Raw genomic sequence first — 25,811 nt, forward strand, 5'->3', positions numbered from 1 at the left:
ATTTGTTTATATTGTTGGACACACACTCACACACACGCTCACACATGCCAAGTTATATACACAGCTGTCCAAATGTGATGACGTTTTGTTTACGAGACTGAGACTCACTCAGTCAGCTCGAGTCCCCATCCCCTCGATATAGTATAAACAATAAATTGGCAAGAACTTTGAAGCGGGCGCTCAACTGTTATACCAAATTGCCGGCTAACTGTCCTCTTTTTCACGTTTGCGCAGTGGCTGCTTTTGTTTTTTTTTTGCTTTTTGCCAGCTGGAAGTCGTAATCCTTGCAGCAGCAGCAGCAGAAGGCAGTCTGTCGGCACCAGACAAACAGTGAGCAGTCAGCAATCGTATGCGAAGGCGCCAAGGCGAATGTTGCAACATACGCGGAACACGCGACGTATACGTAACGCTACAACGTGCCCCGTGCAGTTCGTGAGTTGAGGGCGCGCGCAAATAAAGGTCAATTAATGAAATCATTTGTCAGCGCACAGCGTGACAATAGACAAAGAATTGCGTGTTCGCACAGTCATTCAATTAGACAACAATGCAGACAACAAAACAAACGACGAAACAAAAACAATGTAACGTGTAAAAAATAAATACAGAGAAATGAAAAAGCAAAAGCAAAAATAATAAAAGAAAAGGAAAACTAAAAGGCAACCGCGTGCTGCGAAAATAAACAACCTGCACTGGAAATGCTTAGAGACTCCACCTCCGAATTGTGTTTGCAAGCATACTGGAAGTGCGTACACACATATACACACACAAGCGCACACACACACACACACACACACAGATGGGCAGACAGACACGCAGCTTCCAGGATGGTTGCGTGGGAAACTGCGAAGTCTCTGTGCGACATTCGACGTTCTGCGTTGGCCATCGACGCACGTGGCCCACGTAAAGTAACGGACTAAAGCTAACTAAGTCGTGTTTGCTCTCATTCCTTCTCCGTTTCCTCACTCTCCTCCTCCTCTATAGCTGCCTCTTTGTGTGCAGAATTTCGTGCGTGTGTCTGCGTGTGTGTGTGTGTGTGCGAATAAGTCTTAAAGAAATAAAATTTGCCGTCAAGTCGAAACTAAGCGCAGCGTATAATCAGCCATAATTTCAAAACCAAAAACTCTGGCCCTCCTCAGACGGTTGCCAAGTTGTAAATGTGTCTGCTGTGTGTGTGTGTGCGAGTGTGTGTGTAATTTCTAATTGAAATTAATGTATGTCTTCGCCATGTAATTGAATGCTATGAAAAGCCCAATCATAAAATCCGAAAGTGTTATGCCATAGCTTGGCAGATAATGATAAGAGAACTTGCAACTGAAAAACAAATTAAAAAGGACAGATATAAATATACATACGAGTATATCAGCACTTGAGCAGGATGGCCAAAAACCAATTATCACAATTTTGTTTTTAATTTAAAGTTTCAAACTTATTCCTTTGAAATGTAAATATTTAGTTTACATGCAAATGAAATGCACTTCATTAAACTTTCTTGTGCTATCCAAATAATAGTAAAATGCTGATTTTGTAGACTACAAAACTTTATTTTCTATTTATTGAAAGTTGGATTTAAAACAAGAAATTGCTAAATGAAACCTTTTAGAATTTTATATTCGTCACATACGTGTACATAGCTGGATCTATACCTCGAATACTTTATCAACACTACTTTACTTTTTCAATGTTTACGTAGGTCTTCAATATTATTCATCATATAAATGGATTTAATTTTTCAACAATTTTATATACTCTACTTTTCTAATGTCTAATGGAAATAGTTATTCAATATTATTCGTCATATAGATTAATCCAATTACCCAACAATATTAAATTCTCCATTTATTGATTAACTAACATAAATATTTATTCATATAATAGATGAAGCTAAATATTCAGCAATATTTCGTTCACTAATTATTTATTTTATTTGTTAACAACATAAATAGCTATTCAAAATTATTCATCAAATAGATGGTGATTATTGTTTTTTTTTATTTATTAACAACATAAATAGTAATTCAACATTATTCATCAAATAGATGGTGATTATCTGACAAATTGACAGCTGATCAATAATTTGCAGATGCATCTATAAATACTTGAGCGAATATGTTTTGTAGAAATTTGGGTCGAAGTCAATGTTAGAAACACAACTCATCTGCTCAAGTGTCTGTAAAAACAAACAAACATGTGTTCATGCTGCTGACTGAACTGAACTGAACCGAACTGAACTAAACTGAGCCCCCGGGATATGAAAAACACTTACAACAGCTCTCAAAATCAAGAGAATTGCAATCACTGATACGAGTCTCAATGGTAAATGGTTTTGCATCATTTGCAGGTGAATTGCAATCGAATGCTAAGTGATTGCAGTCTATCAGCATGCGCAGAAAAAGGAAAAATACGATGAAATACAAAACCATGCGAGTCGAGAAGTAAACAAACTGCTGAATATTTCGCTACTAAGTGTGTACTGGCAGTTCTCTGTTGGCTACAAAAATGTTCAGATGTTCGATAATCGCTGAAATAACGAGACACTAGTCAAAACTCAATTGTGTATAATCGACAAGCAATAATTTAACACTCGCCAGTTACAAAAGACTCCCCCAAAGAATCCAAAACTGATAACCAACCATGCCCTTTGGACGCAAGTCACCTTTGGAGGCTCTCGCCCTGCCCGGCGTCATGCTTGCCTATAAGTACAGCCAGTTCCGGCAACGCCGTCGGGAGGCAGCCAGTCGACGTGTCACCGAACGGGAGCTCTCTGCGCTGCATCATAAAATTGTAAGTAAATCTCAACCGAAAAAATTTTAAATACACTGACAAAAATAATGTTATCGAAAAGTATTAAAATCCATGAACATTTTTATAATATAAAATAGAAATATTACTAAATATTCAAAGTATTTGTAATATATTATTGGTGTGCAAATTACGCTTTGTGAGATGTCTGGTTTGTTCAACTCTTCAATCATAACTGATCACGACGGTTTAAATTATTCATTCGAAAGCACAGAGTGTCGAATAGAGAGTTGTCAAGAGAGATTTGTCAGAATAGCTAACGCAAAGTTAATATAATATGTGCGAGTAATCATTATTTAATAAACTTTATCGTTAATTTTAGCGAACCAAATTGTTTATTCCGCATCGTATATTATAATTACTGCTACTTCTACCTTAGAAAGTTTTTCCAATTTATGATCTATAACATCATCAGTTTTTGTCTGGAGAAATCAGCCAAAATCAAGCGGCAAAAAGAACTATCAAGTTTTAATTTGTTAAATGTTATTTGGTCTCTATTATTAAACGAATATAGAAAATTATTTGAATTCTTTAAGCATTACATTTTCTTGTTTATCTCAATAATAAAATATTACCACTAAACATCAAACTTTATTAAGTGCTGCCCATTGCAAGACTCTATGCATTACTTTTCTTCAGTGTTTTCGCAGTTTTATGCTCCGCACATAAAACATGCAATAAAACCGAAGACCGATGTCCCGGGAAGCTTGCTTTTATCAAAGCTGCAGGCATCATTAGCTTTAGCTATGGCTTCAGCCATAACAACAACACAAGCGACAACTACAACAAGTCTCCTAAAAGCAGCCGAGCATTTAAGTGCCTACAAAAAAGTGAAGGAGCAAAGCGAGAGCTCTGCTTTTGCTTCTGCTTCTGCTTATGGTGTTGATGTTTGTCGTTGTCCCCTTTGACATTTTAACGCTTCCTGTTACGTTACGTTGTTGTTGCTGTTTTATTTGTTTTTTTTTCTCCTTTTTTTGAGCTGACTTTGGTCTGTCATTTGACGACAGCAAATAGTTCGTAAAAATACGTATAAGAATCGCCAAAGGTGAGGTTTAGCTTCATTTTTGCCATACACAAAAAAAAAAAATCGTCAACCATAAAAAGTGCTCTAAAATGTGTGACATTTCATATGTGTGTGGCACACATGTTAGGTGGTTGTGTATAGAAAGTGTGAAATAATTTGCATATCAATGGTCTAATACTATACAACACATTTTCTTTATGCGCCATTTCACACAGGATGTGATGAATTTAAATATAGTAAGATTTCAATTTGAATAATGTTGGCTAATACAATGAAACTTCCTTCGACGAACAACTCCATTAAGAAGTCCCTCCTAAGTTATATCAATATAACTTTCCTGACTTTTGGACATAATTAAGCGAACTTGAACTACAGACTTGACAGTATTAAGAGACTTGAATGAACATAATTATGTGAAAACTGAAAAAACAACAAAAAGTAAATTAAATTTACCTGATAGATTTTTTTCCCTGAAAATTTGGTTTTCAGTTTCAGTTTGGTATAGGGAAAAACTCCTACTTACCAAGTTTTATTATTGCGGTATAATAATTTGGTATATTTTGAAATACTGTTTTGCTTTCATTAAATATGGGTAGCGAGTTTCTCTCGAGCACACTTTACTAAATCTTTCTTTCTTGTTTAATTGTAATTTAATGTTATTTAGGAAAATGGGTATCGTGTATTTGACGGTCTGTAGAGTCTCATTTGTTTATTTTACTATACCCGCAGCCCATGGATTTATTACATTTTGTCCACGCCCACTTTTTCTTACGCAAATTGGGAAACGTATTTTTAAAGGTAAATTCAATAATGGGATCAGTTTAAAAACTTAGTAGGTATTCAAGAATATGCCCAGAGGATAGGAAATATATCATTTATTTAGTATAGATAGTTCCGGTATAATTATTTGGAATATATTAATAATAATACAGCTCTGTTATATTGAAATTGGGTAGCGATATCTCACAATCTCGAAAATTTAACTGTAGTTTTCTTACTTATTAGTATATTAATTTGCGAATTTTTGCTTCTGTTGATAAATATTATGAAAATTATTGTTGTTTAAGTTTTGCAACTTTGGAAGATAAGAATGTATAATACATTTTCCTACGATCCCACAAATATTACGCTATGTTCTAGTTGCTTAGACTTGTTATCAACAGCTCTTTTCATAGACTTTTCTCTCGCGAAAGTCATATGCATATCGCAGAACAAGCTACTTGAAAGGAAAAACAAACATTTCTCGTTGCTCATTTACATGGCACTAGCAACAACAACAACTTGAGTAAAATGAACAACGCGACACTGGAAAATGCTAAGCTTACTTGAGATTTCACAAGACTTGTTTGAAATTTATGACTTTCTTAAAGGCATATGCATGAGGCACACACACACATACACAAGCTCACTTCTACTTGTATAACAACAACTTGGCAATTGCGAATGCACAAAATACTTAAAAACTGAGCCCGTTCACTGTTTTGCATAAAATCTGACGCGTGACTGTAATTTCTTCAGGCGACCTTGAAAGCAACACCAACAGAACATACATATACATACACACAGATACGCACACACACATACACGCACACATACGAGAAAGCTTTTATGTAACATTAAAAAAATAGAGAAAAATGGCGAGTTGCGTATTAAAATGCTTTTACAATTAAATGCTAAACTAAAATTGCCCTTTACCTGTCCGGCCTAACAATTAGGCTAATGCCGAGGGCCATGTGCCACTTTTTGGGGCCATCAAATGGACACCCAAATTTATGCGCAACGCCTCAAAGTGTACACAAATGAGACAGCCAGGGAATGGTTCGTAGAAAGTTAGTTGAAATGCCAAATGGCATGTGAAAGGAGACTTCTTTCTAGCCAAAACAGTTGGGTTCTTCACTGAACTGCCCATTTAATCAGCTGACGACGAGACGTGGCAAATGGGCTGGGCAACCAGTGTCCAGTTCACCAGTGAGCTCATTATGGCTATCTAGATACTTATATCATAACGTTGGTCAGAATATCCCTCTGTTAGCAAAAGTATATTTAGTTTTCCTGCTTGTAATGAAATCTTTCTAAGGTCACAATCAGTAAATAAACAAATTTTTATTATATCTGCTTATCTGATTAACTTAAAATAACATACGTAACCAGATAATATGTTAATATACTTGCTTTTATGATTCTGAAAATTGTTTTTTTTTATGGGCTTCACATATCCAACTTTAAAAATTGTAACCTTGAAAACTTGCTTGCTGTCCCACTAGAGACCACTTTCATAATGATATTCAATATAAATTCTGTCGAAATAAAACAGCAATTTGAGAAAGGCAAGACAATAACTTAAAAAGCGAGAGCTCGCAAGTGTCATTGCCGCTGTGCTGTTAATCCCCCAAAGTCTGAATCGTTGCGTATACGACATGTTGAGCCCAGTGACTGTCGCTTGACATGGCTTGAAATTTGTTGTTGGGATAGTAGTAGAGACGCAGCTGATTGCCAGCGTTCATGTTGTCTAATTAGGAGATGCTCATGCGAGATATGCATAAAAATGTACTGTTACACGCGGCGTATGCGCGATGTGTTATTAAAGCTAACTCGCATAAAATATGATGAATATATGTGACGCCCAGTGTGTGTGCATCCTCGACGAAAGCCCTAGCCATTAAATGTTGATTAACTAAGGGGCGTGGGAGTGGCGTGGCGAGGGCGCTAAACGTTGCGAAGTGGGCAAGGCCTATCTGCCTACTTAAAAGCAGAACGCTGTCAAATGTTAACAAGCTACGGAATTTTATGTTTGCTAGTCGCGTGACATTGAAACATAAACAAACAGAGACAGAGAGAGGCAAACAAAAACAAATACAGCAACAACAACAAGAAGAACAGCTAGTAAAATAATAATAATAAAATACAAGAAACACGCTTCACACAAATATTTTCCATACATTCTTCGGACAGCTATAAAAGCCTGAAATTTATAATTTAGTTGCGCGGAAGTTGCAAAAAAACGACGAGGACTCGACTTGACATTGAAAATGGCCTGGAGAATTAATGATTTGCTCATTTCAAGGAATTGTCCTCGTCGCCTTTGACGAATTGCACACGAAAATTGTCGAGCCATCATTGCTGATTATTATTAGGCGTAGTTAAAAAATTGCTTCGTCCTATGCAATTTGCCAGTGGCCAGCTGAGCAGCAGTTGCTGCAGATGCTTTTATACAAGTCTTGCCAATAAATGACCACACAATTTGACTTGGCACCAGCCACTAGCCAGTTGCCAGTTGCCATTCAGCTGGCATTTTGGGCAAAAATAAGCTTAGTCATCCAAATGCCAAAGCATTTCCCAGGGCTTGGCCAGTGTCAAATGCAAGAGTATGTGTTCTGCGAGTATGTCCTAGGCCTTACCTTGCTTCGCCTAGCTTGTGCTTTTTTGTGGTCAGGTCTGGTCCGGTGCACAGACAGTCAAATAAATCACACAAAGCGTTTGAAAATAATTTCGTTTTTAGTACCGACGTCCTCACATCTACTGCAAACTCCGCCCGCATAGTTTTCCTAGAATGTAGTACAACGTTATAAATGCGATTTTGATGTCTCGCTTAGGGTCTTCAAGTGTTATTTTTTTTCGTAGCTGTTTACGTAAGTCGCTGGCGCTTTTTAGCCAGGTTTTGGCAATAAAGCAGACTGAAGTTAGCCGTTTGACGGCTGCTGAACAGCAGACGCGAATAAATAAATCATTAAAATCAAACATTAATCAACTTGATGACCGTTAAACACGGTCTCTTTTGGCCGCGCCATACGGTAAAACACACGCAAACTAAACCGGATATCCGCATGGCGGCCATTGCTTTGTTACCCAGCCAACGCCAAGTGGTTGAACCTTAGTGTCCTCTCATCACCGCCGCGTCGCACGCAACCTAAACGCAGTCGCACAAAGGAGCATTTAACTTTACTTAAATGCTTCTGCACTGAGAGAACGTGCGCGAATGCCTTAAAATTCAGATGGCATATAATGCGTAATAAAAAATGTAATTTATTAATTGATTTTAATTGAACAATTAATCTATGAATTTAACATTAAGTTAATAATATAATCGCTTGCCATTTAGAAAACACTTTGAATGTTTCTTGTGTCTTATTTCGGCGAGTGTAAAGTTTGAAATTGCGCTTTGATGACGCACTTTGTCGCTTTGTCGTCTACTCGCTTCCGTCTAGTGTAAAACGCTCCACCTCTTCCCACTCCCCTCTCTTGGCACTTTTCGTGCAGCCCCTGCAATTAGAGTGCATTAAACTTTAGTGTTTACGCACCGAGTTCAAGTTGCAGACATTTTTGTGTTGTGTTGCTGTTGTTGTTGCCATGGTTTCATTGTTGAATTCCTTTCACAATCGACTTCGCCATCGACTTTGACTTCACGTGCTGCACTCGATGCGCGAATATAAAAAAGGATTACACCCCATGCCTCCTCATCGTCTCCTTGGCCTCGTCAACGCCCGCTCTCATAGCTGGGTGTGGCAATGCATTAGCACAACTCACGCGATGTCTGGGCCATTATATCGTAGTATATATAAGTACAACACGTATAGCACATATCCATATGAACATGCTCGTTGTGCAATTGTTGTTGTGCATTTACTTTAATTGCATTGATTGAAGAGTCTAGTGTGGGTCCTGGCGGTCCTCTAAAATGTACTGCACTGAATGGCGTTTCCAAGGCGTGTTAAGAATCATTCCTGATAAGTTTGCTATGTGACATGATTTGTTAAGTGTGCTTCTTAGCAAAGCGTTCGAAACGATTGCCTTCTGACTACGTTCAGCACTTTTGGGAGGTATTTAGTAGCGTTGAGTCGTTCACAAACGAAAGAGCACCAATGAACTATTCAGTAACGTGAGCAAATAAGTTCATGTTCATCATTCTTTTTTGTTAAGTTGTTCAATTTTGTTATTCAGTTTGTTCCTGTTCAATTTTTAAATAAAATACGTAGTGAACTAAGTTCACTAATTACAAATGAACAAACAAACTTATTCAGTCATTTAAACGGACAAATACAAGGCTTGTCTTGCCTACTTTTTTTGAAAGCACTAAAATTAAATAAAAACATTTCTAACTCGTAATCAAAATGCGAACTTAAACTTTTCTGTTGCCATTTGCATTGTTAACTTAAACCAAACAAAATCAGTTCCATTTTATCTATTCGGTTTTCATTCTCTTGTAGCATATTGTTCGTTTCTGTCTTTTTCTGCCCAGCAAAATACAATCTGTTGTGGTAGATGTTCCCCGTTGGGCTGTCGTTTCATTATGCGCTGCAACTTTAAAGTCACAAAAGTTGCAGCTATCGTTTAGGGCAGCATTGACAATATCGCCATATAACTCAAGCCTGCTGCACAAACTTTTCCTGTAGAGCAGAAACTCTACTCACAATACCCTGTAAAACGATTGATTGTGAACTGATATTGAAATTCGATTCTAACTTAGAGGTCAACAATGAAAATTAATTAAAAGATAAATCATTAAATTGAATTACATTATACAAATAACGATATATAATATTATATTTGCTTTATAGTTTAGAATTAGAAAATCTCTACAATGTATCCTATCTTACTCACCTTAACTTATCACAGCGTCTCCTAGGGTATTGAAAATTGTTGAGAAAAAGTTTACACAAAACTAAAAGCTTGGAGTAAAAATAACAGGAAAATGTCATAAATTTGCAATGTACGCCGCCGCAATGCCCGGAAATAGGAGACGCGAAATTGGAAAAGCGCCCGCAAATCTACAAACACACACACACACATACCCACAGCCACCCATTTTTGTAAAATGCAGAACAATAGCTGTGTGCAACTTGATTTTCTTTTTTTTGGTTGCTTTACAAAAAATAACAAAAATGCGTTTGCTTTAGTTGGTTTTCTGTATGTTCCCCCAGCTTTGGTCCAAGGCCACATTTCAATTAAATCTATGATTGTGTCTGCCAAAAGCAAAGAATCGAGCTACCATCGCGTTGTCGACAATTGTTTTAAATGGGATGAGCCCAACGCCTATGATAAGTTGCGGCATTCACTTTGAGCTGCGCCCCAAAGTAGGCAACACTTTAAAGTTTTTGTTCACTAGCGGTCCATTTAAAAGCTATTAATGCTGACAGTTGCTGTCTTTATGCAGCACTTGTCATACAAGAGCACACTTTTAACTTGTTAAGGTGGCGTCGATGTTCTCACCCCATCAACTACTGCAATTCATCGTTTGCTACATGACTCAACACGCCACATGGCTGCCCCTAAATGCACGGCAACTGCACATACACAAAAAAGCAAACACCACATACTTATTCTATACGTGAATTACAATTCAGGCTTTGCTTTTAGCAAGCCCCTTTCACATACCTCAGCTTTGCCTTTTACAACTTTAAAATATGCAATTTGCTGAGTCACACAGCTAACTAAGTTAACTAGTATATCATTTACACTCCGGTACCGTCCCGTCACCTCCCCTGGCTCTATCAGTCACTCTCACTCTTCCTGTCAACTGCTTTTCAATGAATGAATCAAAATGGCATCGCAGCGGCAATTTACACTTTTCACTTGCTCGTTGTATGTGCTAAAAGCCATAATTACGCTTGATGAGGCTGCTCTATATGTATGTGTATAAGTGTTTGGGTGAGAGTGTGTGTCGCGTATAAGTTGTACGTATGAATGTGTGTGTGCTGTCTGGTTGGCAAATTTGACACTTTTGTCGCAAATTTCTATGGTTGCACGTTAGTTTGCAGTCTGCATGTATGTGTGTGTGTGAGCAGCCCACATTGTCATTGTCATTTATGTTGCTGTTGCTTTTGCTGTTGTTGTACTGTCATTGTTGAGTATGCTGTTAGTTGGACTTAGTTTGCAATTAGCCAGCCTGTCTATTGATAAATAACAGCAACAGTGGGCAATAAATAGTATAAACAAAATGTAGTCTAAATGTTATATTGTCAATTTGGAAAGGTTCACTTTGGAAGTAATATTTACCAAATATTTTACAACAAGCACCTGATATTTAAATTTCAAATATGCATTATTTAAATTATTATATAATAAGCCTAAGTTTACTAAATTAAATTTCCTTTAGTATTAATTATTAAGTAAAGTGCTTTATTGAAAAAAAAAAGTTTAGTATATTTCTTACAATACAAAATAAAAGAAAAAAAAACAAATTTTTGGAATTATTTTTATTGTTCTGTTATTTTTTTGAACAACTCAACACTTAACTATGTTATTTTAAGCACTACATAACTCTAAAATGATTCATTACTTATTACTCAACATTTAAAGTAAGAAAATATCGATAGGAGAAAGAATAAATTATTGAATCTCTACTAAAGCGCTACTTGTGAATGATCGACAATTAGGTAATAAGGCCAACTAATAAACTTTTCACAAACTAAATATAACAAAGGAAAATAAATAAAAATATCATCTTTCAACAAATTAAAATATTCTTTTCTTTAGTTATTAGAATATATGTATGTATATAATATTAGCATATATTTGTATAGAAATATTTGCCAGAATTGTATTTAATTAATATTTTTCGTGACACGAAACTGTCTAACATATGCGTTCTGAACACAATTAACATTGGTTCTTTCCCATTACGGACTTCAATTAGGCGGCATATACATAGATTTGTATGTTGATATGGTTTTAGGTAGTTAATTGGATTTTAATGTTGGCAGCAGTTAGAACGTTCTAATTGCAGCCAGAGAGTAGCCTATCTTTAAACTCCATCTCCTCCTGGTCTCTCGCCTCGGTCGTTTTAAACATAGTTGCTGTCCGCAGTTAGCTTAAGCTTCTTGATGTCTGCCAATATATAGAGCTATATAAATAGAGTTACGTTCTGTGTGACATGAAAAGCATATTAAATGCAATAAATTCATTTAGCGACAACATCGCATAGACATACACACCTATACCATACCAACATACATGGATATATGTATCCATAAAGGCATATGAGAATGCTGTCACGTAAATGTAATATATGCAATTTTCATGACAATACTCCGCACGCAAGTATGCAACAAATAGGCACACAGACAAGAAATATGGCACACAAACAAAAACTAAGAGAGAAAGAGAGAGAGAGAGAGAGAGCTTGAGATAGATAGAGGCTTCTGGATGCATACTCGTTGAATAACTTAATGGAATTGTTTATCGTCTTGCTTTCACTTACTCATCCTCCATCAGATGCTCTCGCTCGCTCTCTATTCTTATGCAAACCTATTGAAGGCAAAATGCATTAGAAGCCCAAGCACCAAGTACAGCACAGTAGCTCAATGCAACAATGCTGAAGGCTTTCTAAGGAGATATTCTGTAAATAACATACATATATACAAATAATGCAATCATCAGCAGTTGTGTATATGTTGTGAAAGAATGTTTGTTTGATAAATTCTAGAAAATAATTAAACAAACGTAGTAAAACAGCTTGTTGGTTTTCTGTAAAACAGGTTCGTTTATTTTTATACTAAATTAATAGTATTACTTAATATAACTATTATTATTATGGTATAGAAGGGTAATATTTTCATTTTAATGTTATTCCTCACACTTTAATACAAATAAATATTTTAAATTGTTAAGACATACAAAATTAAACATAAAAATGACTCTCTAATACGCTTCACTATGGAATTTAAACAATTCAATGTAATCTTTATGCAATTCTATGAAACGGAGCTAGAATGCCTTTGATTATTGAATTTTTTTCGAACTACAGTTAAAGCTTAGGATAGCAATAGCATGCAGGTAACACATAAAAGTGAAGGCGAAAGTCAAAGCGCAAATCCCTATCGATTTAATTAATTTTGTGAACCCTTATCGGATCGAGGGCATAGCTATTAAAATGTAAACTTCAAAACAAGCACTCGAAGTCAGATTGACTGACTAAACAACTGACTAACCGGCTGAGTTAAGTAATACTTCCAAACTCATGTTTTGATTAGCCTTGAGGTGTCAAAACGTCTGACACACTTATCATCGCCAACGACGAGAAAAAAAGTATTAAATTTCACGAGAGTTGAGCTATAAATAAGTTATGGATACAAGCCAAATAAGAGGAGGAAACGACAGGAATAGCAAAAACAACAATCAATTTCAACATCAATCAATCAATCAAGCAGTCAGTCAGTCTGGCTGTAAAGTGGCAGCTGGATCTCAATGCTCCAACGCTCGAGACTCCGTATTCCAAATTCCAAATTCCACTTCCCTCAGAAGGTGCCCAAACAGCTCATTAGGCAACGCCCATGAGTCAGCGTGTCCTGCACGTATGTGTCCCATGTGAGCAAGCCACGTCCATGTGTGTGGGCTGCGGACTGTGTTCGCTTATCAGTCCGTTAGTCAGTTTCATTTTGCACGTGCCTGTCTTGTTTATAAGCTATTGTCATTTGCGACACGGTCGTGGCATGCCACACAGCAATAGCGGAGGAACCCAGACCCCAGCCTTAGACCGAGAACGAGAACGATAATCATAAGCACAACTCACACTCCATTGCCCTACTTAACGGGCGCTTCCATTGCTGGCCACAACTCGACCACAAGCCTGCAAGTCCTGCTGCCGCATATAATTGATATAGCAGTTAGCTAACAAATAAGGAACCTCACAAATCAAACGACTCAACGACTGTACTCGAGCATGCTTGGAATTGTGGTAGATTAAGTAAATTAATTTGATTTCTCAATAAGCAAATTGTGCTTATAAAGCATTAATTTGCTTCCAATCACAGGTCGTAATGCATTTTCCTTCGGCTTTTGCTTTTTCCCTAGCAATCAGACGATTTTAATTTGAGCCCGCATTTAATATTATTTGCATGACCCTCGTCACAGACACGTTTTAGTTTTAGCAGTGACTCAGGCCAAAAAAACAAAAAACTACAACCCAAGTAATTTAATTTAGTTGCCCGAAAACTGAAAGAAAGCTAAATAAATATAAGCTTTTCTAATACTCTACCAAAGAATTATAAATTATTTACAAAGCCAAACTATGTTTATATAAAAATATACTTAAACAAAATGAAGCTGACGAACTCTGAAAGTAACTTAAAGCATTTGAAGTGTAAAATTCCTTATTCCCTTTTTGTTAGGGTGTTGAATAACCAAATGTGACATGCAAAGTGCTTTGGGCAGCGACGATGACGCAACGGGAAACCTTAGAAAGCAAAAGGCAGCTGGAAATGAAGAAACAAAAAAATAACAAAAATATACATATAAAATTAAGTATACGCCCCAAGGGCAACCAGCAAAAATATTTGTACTTCGGTCAGGCCAAAAGAAAATACACACAACAGAAATTCGCCAAAGCCAAGACTCGATACTATCCCCAAATCGCAAGCGTAATTAAAACCTGATTAATTAATAACGCTGCGAGCGCTGCGAGAGGTTGCACAATAACAAATTCCAAATTGCTTATTAGCCACCTGAACGCTCCTCATAAAATGCAAGCGCCTATAATTATGGTGAAAAAAAGAAAGAAATGAATAAAAAACAACAACAACAACAAGAAAAAGCCACAAGCATTGCAGACCGGCAGGATGTGCGCCATAATGTGCAATGAGCTGCGGCAGCAGGCGATTTTCAACTCATTTCATAGGCCATCGCTTAACGAGCGGAAGCCGCGGCAAGTTCCAAAGTGTGGCAAGGGATGGAAAATGAAGCCAGTTCTTTGCCACGTGTGTATTGATGCCACCTACGTATGAGTGAATGTGTGTGTGTGTGTGTGTGTGTGTGTGAATTCGCCTGTGATGTGTGTTGCATTATTAATGAGAACTTTGGCTTATGCCTCGCAAATGTTTCGTTGCAGATTTGCAAACATCGACGAACGACGCAAGTCACACGTGACAGCTTTACTGCAGTTGCAGCGCCACTTTGAAGCGGCAGTTGTAGTTGCAGTTGTAACAACAACATCACCTACAACAGTTAGCGTTTGCAACATTTTTGCAGTTTTGACTGCTGGGCAAATATAATCCGTTCCATTTGAATGATTTGTGAATTTTCTTTGCCAACTCTGCTTCAAATTTTACTGGGTCAGCACTAAGGAAGAAAAAAGCTGTGGAGGAAACGATGAAACGAGGTAGCTGGCATCTGAAAGCCTCATCGAATTTATATTTTATGTAGCAGGTGCCGCCATTGCGAATGACTCTAAAATTGCTGATGAAGGATGTAAATATTCTTGAAAATCGATACAAGCCTGCGAGGAAGGAAATAAAATCAACTTGTTTATTTTACGGCTACTTTTACGGCATTCAAAAGAGCATCGATATTTAAGAGAAGAAGCATTTGCTGAAGAAATATTTCTTGATATTAAATCGAAAAATGCTTTAATAGTTAGCTATATAATACCCTGTTTAGACTGGGCAGAATCATAGAAATTAAGTTAAGTAGAACATTCCGCTTTTTAAATGCCCTCAGTGATGCACAAATTATTAAATTGCTAATTTCCGGTTGTTGTTTCTATTGGTATTCTTCTTTCAGTCTGAGTTTACCTCTTTTACCCCTAAACAGCTCTTCACGTGATGCAGTTTTGGTGTAATAGAACTGCATTATTAAAGCAGATTAGTATTAGAACGTGATGTAAATCATAATTAACATAAAATAAACTTACAAATACGTTATATAAGTTCATTATATGTATTTAAAACTAAATCGATATTGTGTATTTTGTTTGAAAACTGATATGGACAATCGAATAGAATGTTAGTCAATAAGCCCATAAAAACTGTAGCCAAGTGCATACTACAAAGAATTTTAGACAAGTGACACTTGAGCAACGAAAAAGTATTCATAACAGTCCAATTCCCTTTCAAGCTACTTAAGTGCTGCCACTGAAGAAACGCCCAATAAAACAGCTTATGTTTAATACTATTTGCTTTTTATGTGCGAAAAAGTGAATAGAGGGCAAAGAAACGCTGCTTACGTGCTAACAATACTTATAAGACAGATCACAAGAGAACTTACAACAACTTACATAAGTTACAACTACGACTACGAGTTACAACTACTACAACTAGAGAGTTAACTGTGGGGAACCTTCAACTTTGCGTAAGTGAACGTCCAAAATCACGCAGCTCACATAAATCTCGTGTTGAAAGGACGGCAGAGGAGAAGCCGAAGGAGCATGATGAAAAGATAGACACTGAATGGAGGGAAGGAGGTGCAGTTTCCGTCTGGTTGTTTTCGACATTTTGTCACGTCAATGCGATGTTGTTGCTCAGCATGTTGTTGTCATCCTCCTGCAGATCCCTTGTGGTATTCACTGGCATTTTATACGAGATGGGCAGCTGAGGCGCAGTGGATGCTGCTCCTGGGCTCTGCCTGTGCCTGCCAAATGGCTTGGCATCGTTCGTCTCCAGATAAAACTTGCCGCGCAGTCTGTCAAGTAGTTGACATAAATGTGTCAAAGTCGCTTCCATATATATCGCCTTAAACTCACCTCGGATCTGCGCCGTAGCCCATGTAGGCACGTTCGTAGCCAGTGCCGCAGTTGGCAACATTTTGCGATGGCTCGCAGCGTTCGCTGGGAAAGGCCAAAGGTTGCTGGATGCTCTCCTCAAAGTACTCCCAGGCTCGCTGATGACTGCAGCCAACTACAATGAGAATCAAGTATTATTCCCGATAACATTTGACTTTACGCTGCACTCACTAATGATGTTCAACCAGCGATTATTGGCGATCTCCTGGCGCGCACAGCCCGGCTGCAAAGGTCGCCCGCCATTCGGGTAGAAGTCCGCATGTCCCATGGCCGTGGGATTGCCCAGAATGCCGCCATCAGTGTGTATGACATCCACGAAGCGAGCATCCTTTGGGCTCAGTCGGCGATTGGAACTGTTGCCCTCGAAGAGCGGCAATGCCGGATCCAATGCCGTAATCCTAGTCAGCTTGATGCCCCACTCCTGCAGCTGCTTGCCAGCAAAGCCTGCCACCTCGGCGCCCAGGCTGAAACCAATCAAATGAATATGCTTCACGGCATACCCACTGGTCACCAGATAGCGCAGGAAGCGGGCCAGATAGCGTGCCGTCACGGGTAGATTCTCCACAGCATTGGAGTACCAGGGCACTGTCACCATGGCGCTCCAGTCGACCAGTATCACATTGTAGTTACCGCGCCGCAGAAAAGCTGTGGCGAAAGCAAAAGGATGCTAAGTGCTAAGTGTGTGTTGACAGCGCCTGAGGCATTATGAGTTACCAACCATCCTTTAGCTGCTGACTGCTCTGCTTTTCCCCGGTGGCCGACTCAGAGAAGCCGTGTAGATAGATGGCCAGCGGGTAATTGAAATTGAAATTGCTTCGCGCCAGTCGCGCCTCATCGCTCAGTTGTAGCTGATGTGGCGCGTTGCGGTTTTTTCTGCAAAATGTTGCATCAAAAATGATCCACTAAATATGCATGAGATGCCAGCCGGCACTCACCTTGTGTATAACAGAAACTTGATGTCCTCACGTTCGCGTATCGTGCAGCAGCTGCTGCAGCTGCCACGCGGTGCGGCACTGTAGAAGATTGGAGAGCCCGCTGCAAGCAACGCAATTAGAAGCTTCAGAAGATGCGAATATTTGATTGAAAAATTTGCAATTTAGCATGTGAAAATGTGTGAGAAATACCTGTAATTATTTAGAGCTAGCTAATTGTGTTATTAACGAGCTAATAAGCTAAGCCACAGCAACAACAACAATGGCTTCGAATAAAACCAACTCCAAATGAAACCAGTCAAGCGTCGCTTTGCTTGGCTTAGCCGTGAACTTGAATCATATACATTTTTTTTGTGTTTGTGGCCACCATAAAAAACACAAGCGACAACAACAGCAACAAAAGCAATAACAACGCTACAGCTGACAGCTAAAACCAGCAGCACGTGACGTATACGCAGCGTGTTACGTCTTTGCAGTCACTCTGTATGTTAAAGTACACAAAGGCCGAAAGCTAATGAACTGCGACAACTTGAGCATACTCTTTGTAAGCATACTCGAAAACTAGCTCGTTATGGCAATTTAATTTGATGACTACAAATTGAAATTCAAATACTTTGCAAAACATGGCAACAAGAAATATGTAACATTTATATATTGGATTTGACTATTTATAAATTGAAAAACTAAAAAACAATGTTTTCATACCAGCTACTCAAAGGGTAGAAGCGTATTATAACTTTGTGCCTGCAGGAAATATATGTAACACATAGGCATCTTAGGCCCTCTATGGAATATATTGAATGAAGTATTATACCAATATACCAAATATACTGTATGTTTCAGTATTTTTACGATTTTATTTGATATATTTTAAGAATAATACCCTAACAAAAAGTTTAATGATAAATAAATAAGGAATAAAAATATTTTTAATGATTTATTTACGAAAATTGCAAGGTAAAAATATAAATTTTTAAACAATTCAAAGTGATATTCTAATTTCAATTAAATTAAATTTTAAACCAACATTTTTATTTTCAAATTGTATTTTTGATTGCTCACCAAGTTAAATCTTTAGTTTAAAATGAAATTTTTATTTGTCATTATTATAATTATCTTCAATTAAAATGTTCGTCGAACTTATAAATAACATGATTTAACAAGCATTAGCTCCACTGTATTCATTAAAAGTCCGCAAATTGAGTTACTATCAAGCTATTCTCGCTGTCAATACGTTCAATAAAACTCTGTAATGGGAGGCGGGGCACTAGGTCAAAAATGCAAAGTCAATGACATCGCAGTTACTGCATATGAATGTTTTCCTCTTGCTTTTTGTTTTGCTACAGAAGTTTAGCGTTGATTTTGAATTGATTCCACTTGATGAGATGCCAAATGGTAGCAACTAAAGTACAACAATAATAATATCACGACCTTCGGCAAGGACAAATTAGTTTGCAGCTTATGGTTTGGTCAGCACTTTCCGTTTCGCGGTTCAGACTCAATTTTATGTATGTAGTTTAAATATCTTTTATTTATGTAAATTTACTACCAGTTTTGTTGCTTTGTTGCTGGCTGCAGAGCGGAAGACTTTTTACCTTATGCTTATGTTAAGTATGTTTTTTTTTGTCGTAGTTGTTTTTGTTAGTTTTCTTTATTTTGTTTTGTTCACTTTTGCTTCCACATTTGCGTCACGTTGTGCATTTTATTTAATTATTACGTTGTTAACTTGTTGTTGTTAATTTAAATGTGTTTTTGTTTTTTGGCTCGCACTTATATAACAGCCTTTTTTGTACTCGTTCTTTAATGAATTATCACATCGTTATATGACAGATTTATATACGAATTAAGATTCTTGATATGATCTGTTATGGCATTGATGTGACGGAGCTATCAAAATGATGTTAATAATGAAGACTGCAGTTGAAGGAAGAAATGACAGATGATATATTTGATTAAACTGATCATTAACTACTGTTTTTAAGTAATGATGACATAAATATATGAGTACTATTTGGTGCCAATCAATTTTAAATAGAGTCATTTATATTTCAATATTTAATGCGCTGAATTTTGCAAACTCTTTTTGAGCGGCAACTTGGCCCATATTTTATATAAACCTGACATCAATCGAGCGAAGGTAAATAACTCAGCCTTGAATTGTTGTACAACTTAATACAAGTACGTCGATCAGTTGTGGCATTGTTCAATCGGTTGCCCGGTCGGTGCCAATGAGACCTTACTTCATGGCTCAGTAAGCTCTCAAGCCCGAAGCAAATTCATGCATCAAATGTCAACAATATATCCACATGTCTTATCCACAAACAGATCTTGCACTATTATTTACAACCAACCCACAACACCTTGAACTTATGAACAAATTTGGAACTAAAAGCAAAAGTAAACATTTTTTGATAGCAAGAAAAGCCACAGCTTAGTGCTAAGTTATGATAATAAACGCTAATTGTCGAAGAACACAACAAAAGGTCTGGGACCACATCCATATTATATGTTCAAACACAAACTTACCGAGCAAAAATGTAAATACATTGCACAATGTTGAGGCAGTTGGTAAAATCATTGCAAATTCAACTTGAAGTTATATTTATCACCGTTTTGTTGATTTTTATCAGGCAGGGCCGGTGGATATAGACGTTCAATGAACTTCACACATCAACAAAATCGCAAAATATATATCGCACTTTGATAACTATTTAAATTTCGTATTTGATTTTGATAGACGCTTCCGCATTGGCAGAGCAATAAAACAAACAGCAATAACACATTCACTCTTATTTGGGTGCCGCCTTTCGCATTTACTTTGGCATTACCGACAACAACGCTCTGTTCTGGCCGAGTTCCGTAGACGAACTGAACGCCGCTGCTCAAGCTGCTGGCTGGGAACGTTGCCTAGAAGTTGTCGAGTTTCGCGTTGTCTTATCGTGTTGTATGCGTGATGCTTGTTGACTGTCGTCGGCTGGCGTCAGTCGTCTGTCCGTCTGTTTGATAAATCAATTCTCACGACCCTATGCCAAAAACAAAAGACTGAGGCAACGAACTTGATCGCCAAGTGTTCCGCCTCCAACATGTGCCAAATATTTAGATTAGCTAATCATGCATGCCAACCATTCGTTCGCAATTGCTGGACACATTTAAGGGACGTAGTAGGCGGGCGACAAATCGTAAAATTGTATTTTAATTTCCTCATGTCGCGCGCCTGTCGCCTGCAAAGCATACAAATTTAGTCAACTACTCAGAAGATCACCGGGAGTAATTACAGTATAGGGCTGATAACCACATAGCTGTCACAGACTCAGCAAAACTGATCATTATTTTCTGGTTGACGAGACAGATGGAGTTGCGGTAAGATAAGATCACTTTTATGTTCGTATAGAAACTAGTAAGCGCTGCAGTGCACAGAATGGAAATTAAATTAGTTTCAAAAACATTAAGGTAGTTAAGTAAAATATACAGCTCCGAATTAAAAATATTAATTCTTCCAAAATTGTTACGCAATAAAAATGTTAACATTAATTTCCGGCTTAACATAACATCTCAACTTAACTTTTACATTAAAATATAAAATAAGTATAAATAATACTAGACAAAATAGATAAAAATATAAAAAACATATTAACGGTTTTCGTAATTTTACAAGTGTACATAAAACAAATAATATAAATTAAACTTAGAACAGAAATTGAATTCCTTTTTTTAATTTAAATTGAATAAACAGTAAAATTATGAAGTTACAATACACAATTATTGCTATAATTAAGTATATATCGCTAGTTTACAAATCTCTCTAAATAACTGAAGCAAAGTGACAAATTTATTCGCACCTGAACTTTCTTTCAAAAACAAAGCTCAGAATCTAACATAGCTTTATTTTTCAACAATATTGATTAAAAATATTAATTTAATTGAATTATTGGCAATTCAATTATTGATTATTAACTTAAGACTGGAATGTTTTGTATTTTCTACGGTGTATAACTTCCAGGCTGCTCACCTTGACCGAATGCTGACTTTTGGGTTTCATTATGCCAATAAAATGCTCTCAGTTTCAACAGCTGGTGATGCTTATCGCCTTTCGTTGACCGACACCACCAGCAACAAATCGCAACAACACCAACAGCAACAGTGAAAATACATATTTATACACTCAAACATACTTGTGTATACTAGTATTTATGCTTCAACCGATTCTGAGTCTGACCATCCTCAGTGCCGGGCTCTTCTCTGGTTGCGGGTCAATTAGTGAGGCGACGAGTTTAGCATTTTGAGCGCATTAATCATTCAAAATCATTTAGCAAAGTTGCGGGCGTGCAATTTAGCGGTTATGGGTGTATTGTTAAAGCTGCTTGATTTATGCAAAGATTGAATCTGATGTTGAATCTCAATCTGGCAAAGATAAGTAGTCGGAGCAGTCAGGGTCGTAAAGATGCACAGTCTACGACTGCGAGTAAATGCCATGCAGCTTGGCATTCGAAACTCGATTGCGTTGCGAGAAACCTCAACTCAGTTGTAAAATTAATATCTAATTGGCAATTGCAAATGCGCTTGTATAATATTGGGCACCTTGAGCCTAGCGCTTTTGCTGTTGGCCATGAAAGCCGCCAAGTGCAAGGTCCATTCTGCAAAAGTTCTAGTCCATATGTTGCTCTGAAACCCGTCGAACAACTTTAGCTTGAGTCATAGCTCGTTCTTTTACGACTTCCTCGTACCTTGAAAATTGATGATGATCTTAAAAGTACATTGCACAGCAATAATGCAATTGTTTATCAACGATTTAAATACAAGCACGAGCTATCTACAGTTGTTTAAAATTAAAACCGGCAACTCGTACAACAATAATACATAATAAAAAAGTTGCTGAATCACAACACTTAATGACCCACAAAGCAACAAACAACGAACAATAATAACTGTCAAGTCTGTTGAATGAAACAAAATTAAAAATTGAATAAAATAGCCTTTGGTATCGATGAAATTATAATAAAAAAGAGTCTGAGGTCGAACACCCACCCAGTTGCGAAGATAAACCAATGCAAACAATAAAGCGAACTGACCTGCGCCATTGGCCAATTCTCATCATCAGCTCAGCTCAGTTAATTATCAATCGAAGCTGACAACACAAATCGCACAAAATCAGCCATCAAACTGACTTGAAAGAGGCTAATTTGCATACCATATAAATACAGTTAGCCAATACGCAGATTGTTCGTTGCATTAATTATTTATCCAAATTGTCAATATGAAAATCTCAATTTTATTGACTCCAATAAACAGTGTTATATTTATAGGCATGCCAAACGGCTTCTGACTGCGTCCTTGGCCAGCCAGCAAATTGCCTCCGTTTGTAATGCGGCTTGATAAAGTGTTTTATATATTATATTGCCAATATATGTGTGCTATAATTACAAAAATGGCATGAGGAAACTAGATGAATACTTGAGCAATAAATCAGCACATAGGAAATTTGAAGACCAAATAATGTTCCCACAATAATTATTCAGTTTGATCTTAAGAGAGTTGAATACTCAGTTTGTAAAAAAGTGTAGCATACTTTTAAGCAGTCTTCTTAAATTCCTTAAGTGAGCTCAACTCACAGCTAGTTAACGGATTTTAATAGTTAAAAAGTATTGCATACTTTTAGGCCGAAATTAATCACTATCAATACTTACGAATACTTACTTAAACTTGCAGGACAAGCTGCTGAGTAAGCTGGAAGAGGAGAGCGAACCCGATCCTCCAACCTCACAGGAGGATGAGTGTGTGATCTGCATCAACGCGCGTGCCACAATGCAGACATCGCCCTGTGGCCATCGAGTGGTCTGTCGTCGCTGCTTCGTCAAGACCATACAGAGCGCGGTGGCCCAGCGATTGCTGCCACTGCGATGCGTGATCTGCAGGGCACGGGTGAACAGACTAACGTCATCATCGGGCAGCTGGCGCATACAGGAATCAGCCAGCAGCTACTCCATGGGTGCCAAAAGCTGGGCCTCAGCGGGCGTGCACGCCGGTGGCGTGATCACCTCGGCCAGCTCCTACTCCATGAACGATGCGCACAGCGAGCACCATGCATTCCATCAGCCCACGTTGCACACGTCTGCCGCTGCTCGTCATCACTATGCAGCACCACGTGGCGCCCACGGTCGGGTGTCGCAATCGGACAGCCTTTACTCGATGAGCTCGACAGGCTCAGCGGGATCGAGTCTGTCGGGTTACTCGCATTATTCCAAGACGTCTTCCATATCGAGCAGCGGACCGTGCTCGCCCGCCTCGCCAGCGGCGATAACCGGGACAGCTGCTAGTGCCAATCACCTGGCGCCACCATCGCCCAATGCACACCATCATCAGCATCATAATCAGCATCAGGTGATCTCACCCTCTGGCTCCTCCTCGTGTTCCTCGGCCAGCGTTGGCTCGCTTTCGCCGCGTGACACTGGTGCCCATCACTCTCATCATGGGGGCTGCCCCAGCGGTTGCTCTGGCGCGGTGCCACGCAAGCCGCTGCACATGCTAAGCAATTCCACCTCCGCCTCTGCCTCAACATCCTCATCCAGCAGCAGCAGTGGCAGCGGAAGTGGTAGTGGTAGCGGCGCCATGACGCCGTTGCCCACACATACCTATCCAGGGCGGCGACACGTGAAGAGCCGCCTACTGGATCTCCAGAATCGACTGCCACCCATCAAGGAATTTCGCAGTCCTGCCAAAGTGCCACATCCTTCGCCCGTGCACGTCAGTAATCCACGTTTTCGGTGAGTGCAGCAAAATGATCAACGATCCGTTTCTCAATAATTTCAAGAATTATTTCACAGCTACGCCTCGTATACAAAGTCAAGCGGCCATGAGCTGGCACCGCTGCTGCGTGAATCGGCATCGCCGCCTCCGCCACGTCGACCCAGTCCTATGAATATACAATTGAGCTGCACGGCATTAGCACCGCCGCCACTCAAAGCGGGCGGCGCCAAGATTTGCCCGGTAACCTCCAAGAATTCGCTGCCCAAAAATGCCTATGTGATGCCCAAGGATAAGAAGCCTCAAAGTACGGGAGGAGCAGCCAATAGCAAGGCGCCAGGTAGCAGAAGCGCACCATTGGGTGGCAGCAACAGTTCCGCATCGAAGGTCACATCTGCAGGTGCGTCGGGGAGCTCTGGCGTCAGCTCTGTCGCCGCGGGTGGCAACTGCAAACCACACTCGAGCGCTTCCAGTCGCAGTTTTCCACTATTCTCTAACAGCAGTAACAGCAGCAGTAAGTTGATCTCGTTGCCTGATAGATGGCGCCAGGGATGCCAGAAATTAATTAAGTTCCGCTCGACAATTTTACAGAAGAGAAAGCGGACAACAAGAAGAACGAGTCTATGGAGCGTAAGAAGAAGGAGGAGAAGCTCAAGATGAAAGCTGAAAAGGAAGCCAGAAAGGTAACGCCATCACTCTTCCACTCACTTAATCAGTGCATAGCTCTATCTTGCTTTCACATGCTGTTATGCGACTTTATTGTTTTACCACCAGGGGGCGCCACACGGCGCCCATTCGCATTGTTTGTAATTGGCCTCGTTTGCTTCCGCTGCCTGCAAAGTTTTTCATTAAACGTGGGCCGAGCGCGTCTTTTGTGCTGCGGGGCATAAATTTTAACATCCCACCGTCTCATTCCCCCTTCTGTCTCCACAATCCAGGGGGGTGGTGCTGGGAATTGCAGGTGCAAAACAAAAAGCAACTCATAATCCGCAACCTCTTTTTGCATTTGATGCACTTTTTAAGCTTTCTATTTATTGCATGTTAAACAAGCAAACATTCCGTAATCACAGGCAGACACTTCTACATACTCTAGGAAAAACTTTGAAATTCAATTTTTTATTCATTACGAAATAATTTAAAGTTGCCTATTTATAATCATTTCGTTTTTAATATTCATAGACGAGAATTAGGATGTGTTTATTATTAGCAGATCTTTTTTCCACTATGTGGAATAAATTTTATCCTTGGTACCAAAATGAACTTTAATTAAAATTAAAGCACAGAGAGAAACTCTACACCTTAAAAATAGAATTACGTCATTTCATTTATAAGAAGTGAATAAACCCGCTTCTAAAGTAGATATCATAATCCAACTAAAATGAGGAAAATAAACTTATAATATTCGCTTCATTTCATAACAGGAGGAGAAACGGTTGGCCAAGGAGGAGGAGCGTATGGCCAAAATACTTGCCAAGGAAGAGAAGAAACGCGGCAAGAAGGAAGCTAAGGAGCTATTATTGGCTAACGATGGCAATAATAAGAAATAAAGTTAATTAACGTGCAATGTTTAAGTCATAAGAAAGAATAGAAGAATATATTGCATATGTATTATATCAGAGAAACACAAACACACACATACACATGCATACATACCATAAGTAACGAGCTTGATTGTATTTATGAATATTTGTTTAATTATCCGTATAAGTCATATGAATAAATTAATTTTCTCAACACAAGAACTACCTTAAAATATGAAACACAAACAAAAAATTGTTTTTTAGTACAACACATTTAAAGAACAAATTTTTTGTTGTTTTCTTTA

The 25,811-nt window shown here is 38.4% G+C and overlaps 2 protein-coding genes and 1 long non-coding RNA gene across 7 annotated transcripts; 1 reads left to right on the forward strand and 2 right to left on the reverse strand.

Annotated features, from left to right (window-relative positions):
* Positions 1-340: 340 nt before the first annotated feature.
* LOC117569541 (protein dissatisfaction) lies at positions 341-25,754 on the forward strand. Of its 5 annotated transcripts, none has more exons than XM_034250746.2 (6): positions 341-459; positions 2,339-2,781; positions 22,952-24,006; positions 24,067-24,500; positions 24,578-24,669; positions 25,408-25,754. In XM_034250746.2, the coding sequence occupies exons 2-6, from the start codon at positions 2,632-2,634 to the stop codon at positions 25,531-25,533; spliced, it is 1,857 nt and encodes a 618-aa protein (XP_034106637.1). In that variant the 5' UTR covers positions 341-459; positions 2,339-2,631; the 3' UTR covers positions 25,534-25,754. The 5 variants fall into 5 exon arrangements, with proteins under 5 accessions (XP_034106637.1, XP_051860281.1, XP_034106639.1 ...); XM_052004321.1 differs by lacking the exon at positions 341-459 and adding an exon at positions 503-581; XM_034250748.2 differs by lacking the exon at positions 341-459 and adding an exon at positions 637-742.
* LOC127565518 (uncharacterized) lies at positions 7,824-8,827 on the reverse strand. The gene is made up of 2 exons (XR_007954829.1): positions 8,140-8,827; positions 7,824-8,083 (listed from the first exon to the last, which is right to left on the reverse strand). It is a non-coding gene; the product is annotated as an uncharacterized LOC127565518 (long non-coding RNA).
* LOC117569543 (phospholipase A1 VesT1.02) lies at positions 15,715-20,099 on the reverse strand. Its single transcript, XM_034250750.2, has 6 exons — positions 19,772-20,099; positions 17,249-17,348; positions 17,032-17,186; positions 16,485-16,958; positions 16,275-16,428; positions 15,715-16,213 (listed from the first exon to the last, which is right to left on the reverse strand). The coding sequence occupies exons 1-6, from the start codon at positions 19,821-19,823 to the stop codon at positions 16,030-16,032; spliced, it is 1,119 nt and encodes a 372-aa protein (XP_034106641.1). The 5' UTR covers positions 19,824-20,099; the 3' UTR covers positions 15,715-16,029.
* Positions 25,755-25,811: the final 57 nt, after the last annotated feature.

The sequence above is a fragment of the Drosophila albomicans genome, chromosome 3 (assembly GCF_009650485.2).
Source record: "Drosophila albomicans strain 15112-1751.03 chromosome 3, ASM965048v2, whole genome shotgun sequence".
Classification (NCBI taxonomy): domain Eukaryota; kingdom Metazoa; phylum Arthropoda; class Insecta; order Diptera; family Drosophilidae; genus Drosophila; species Drosophila albomicans.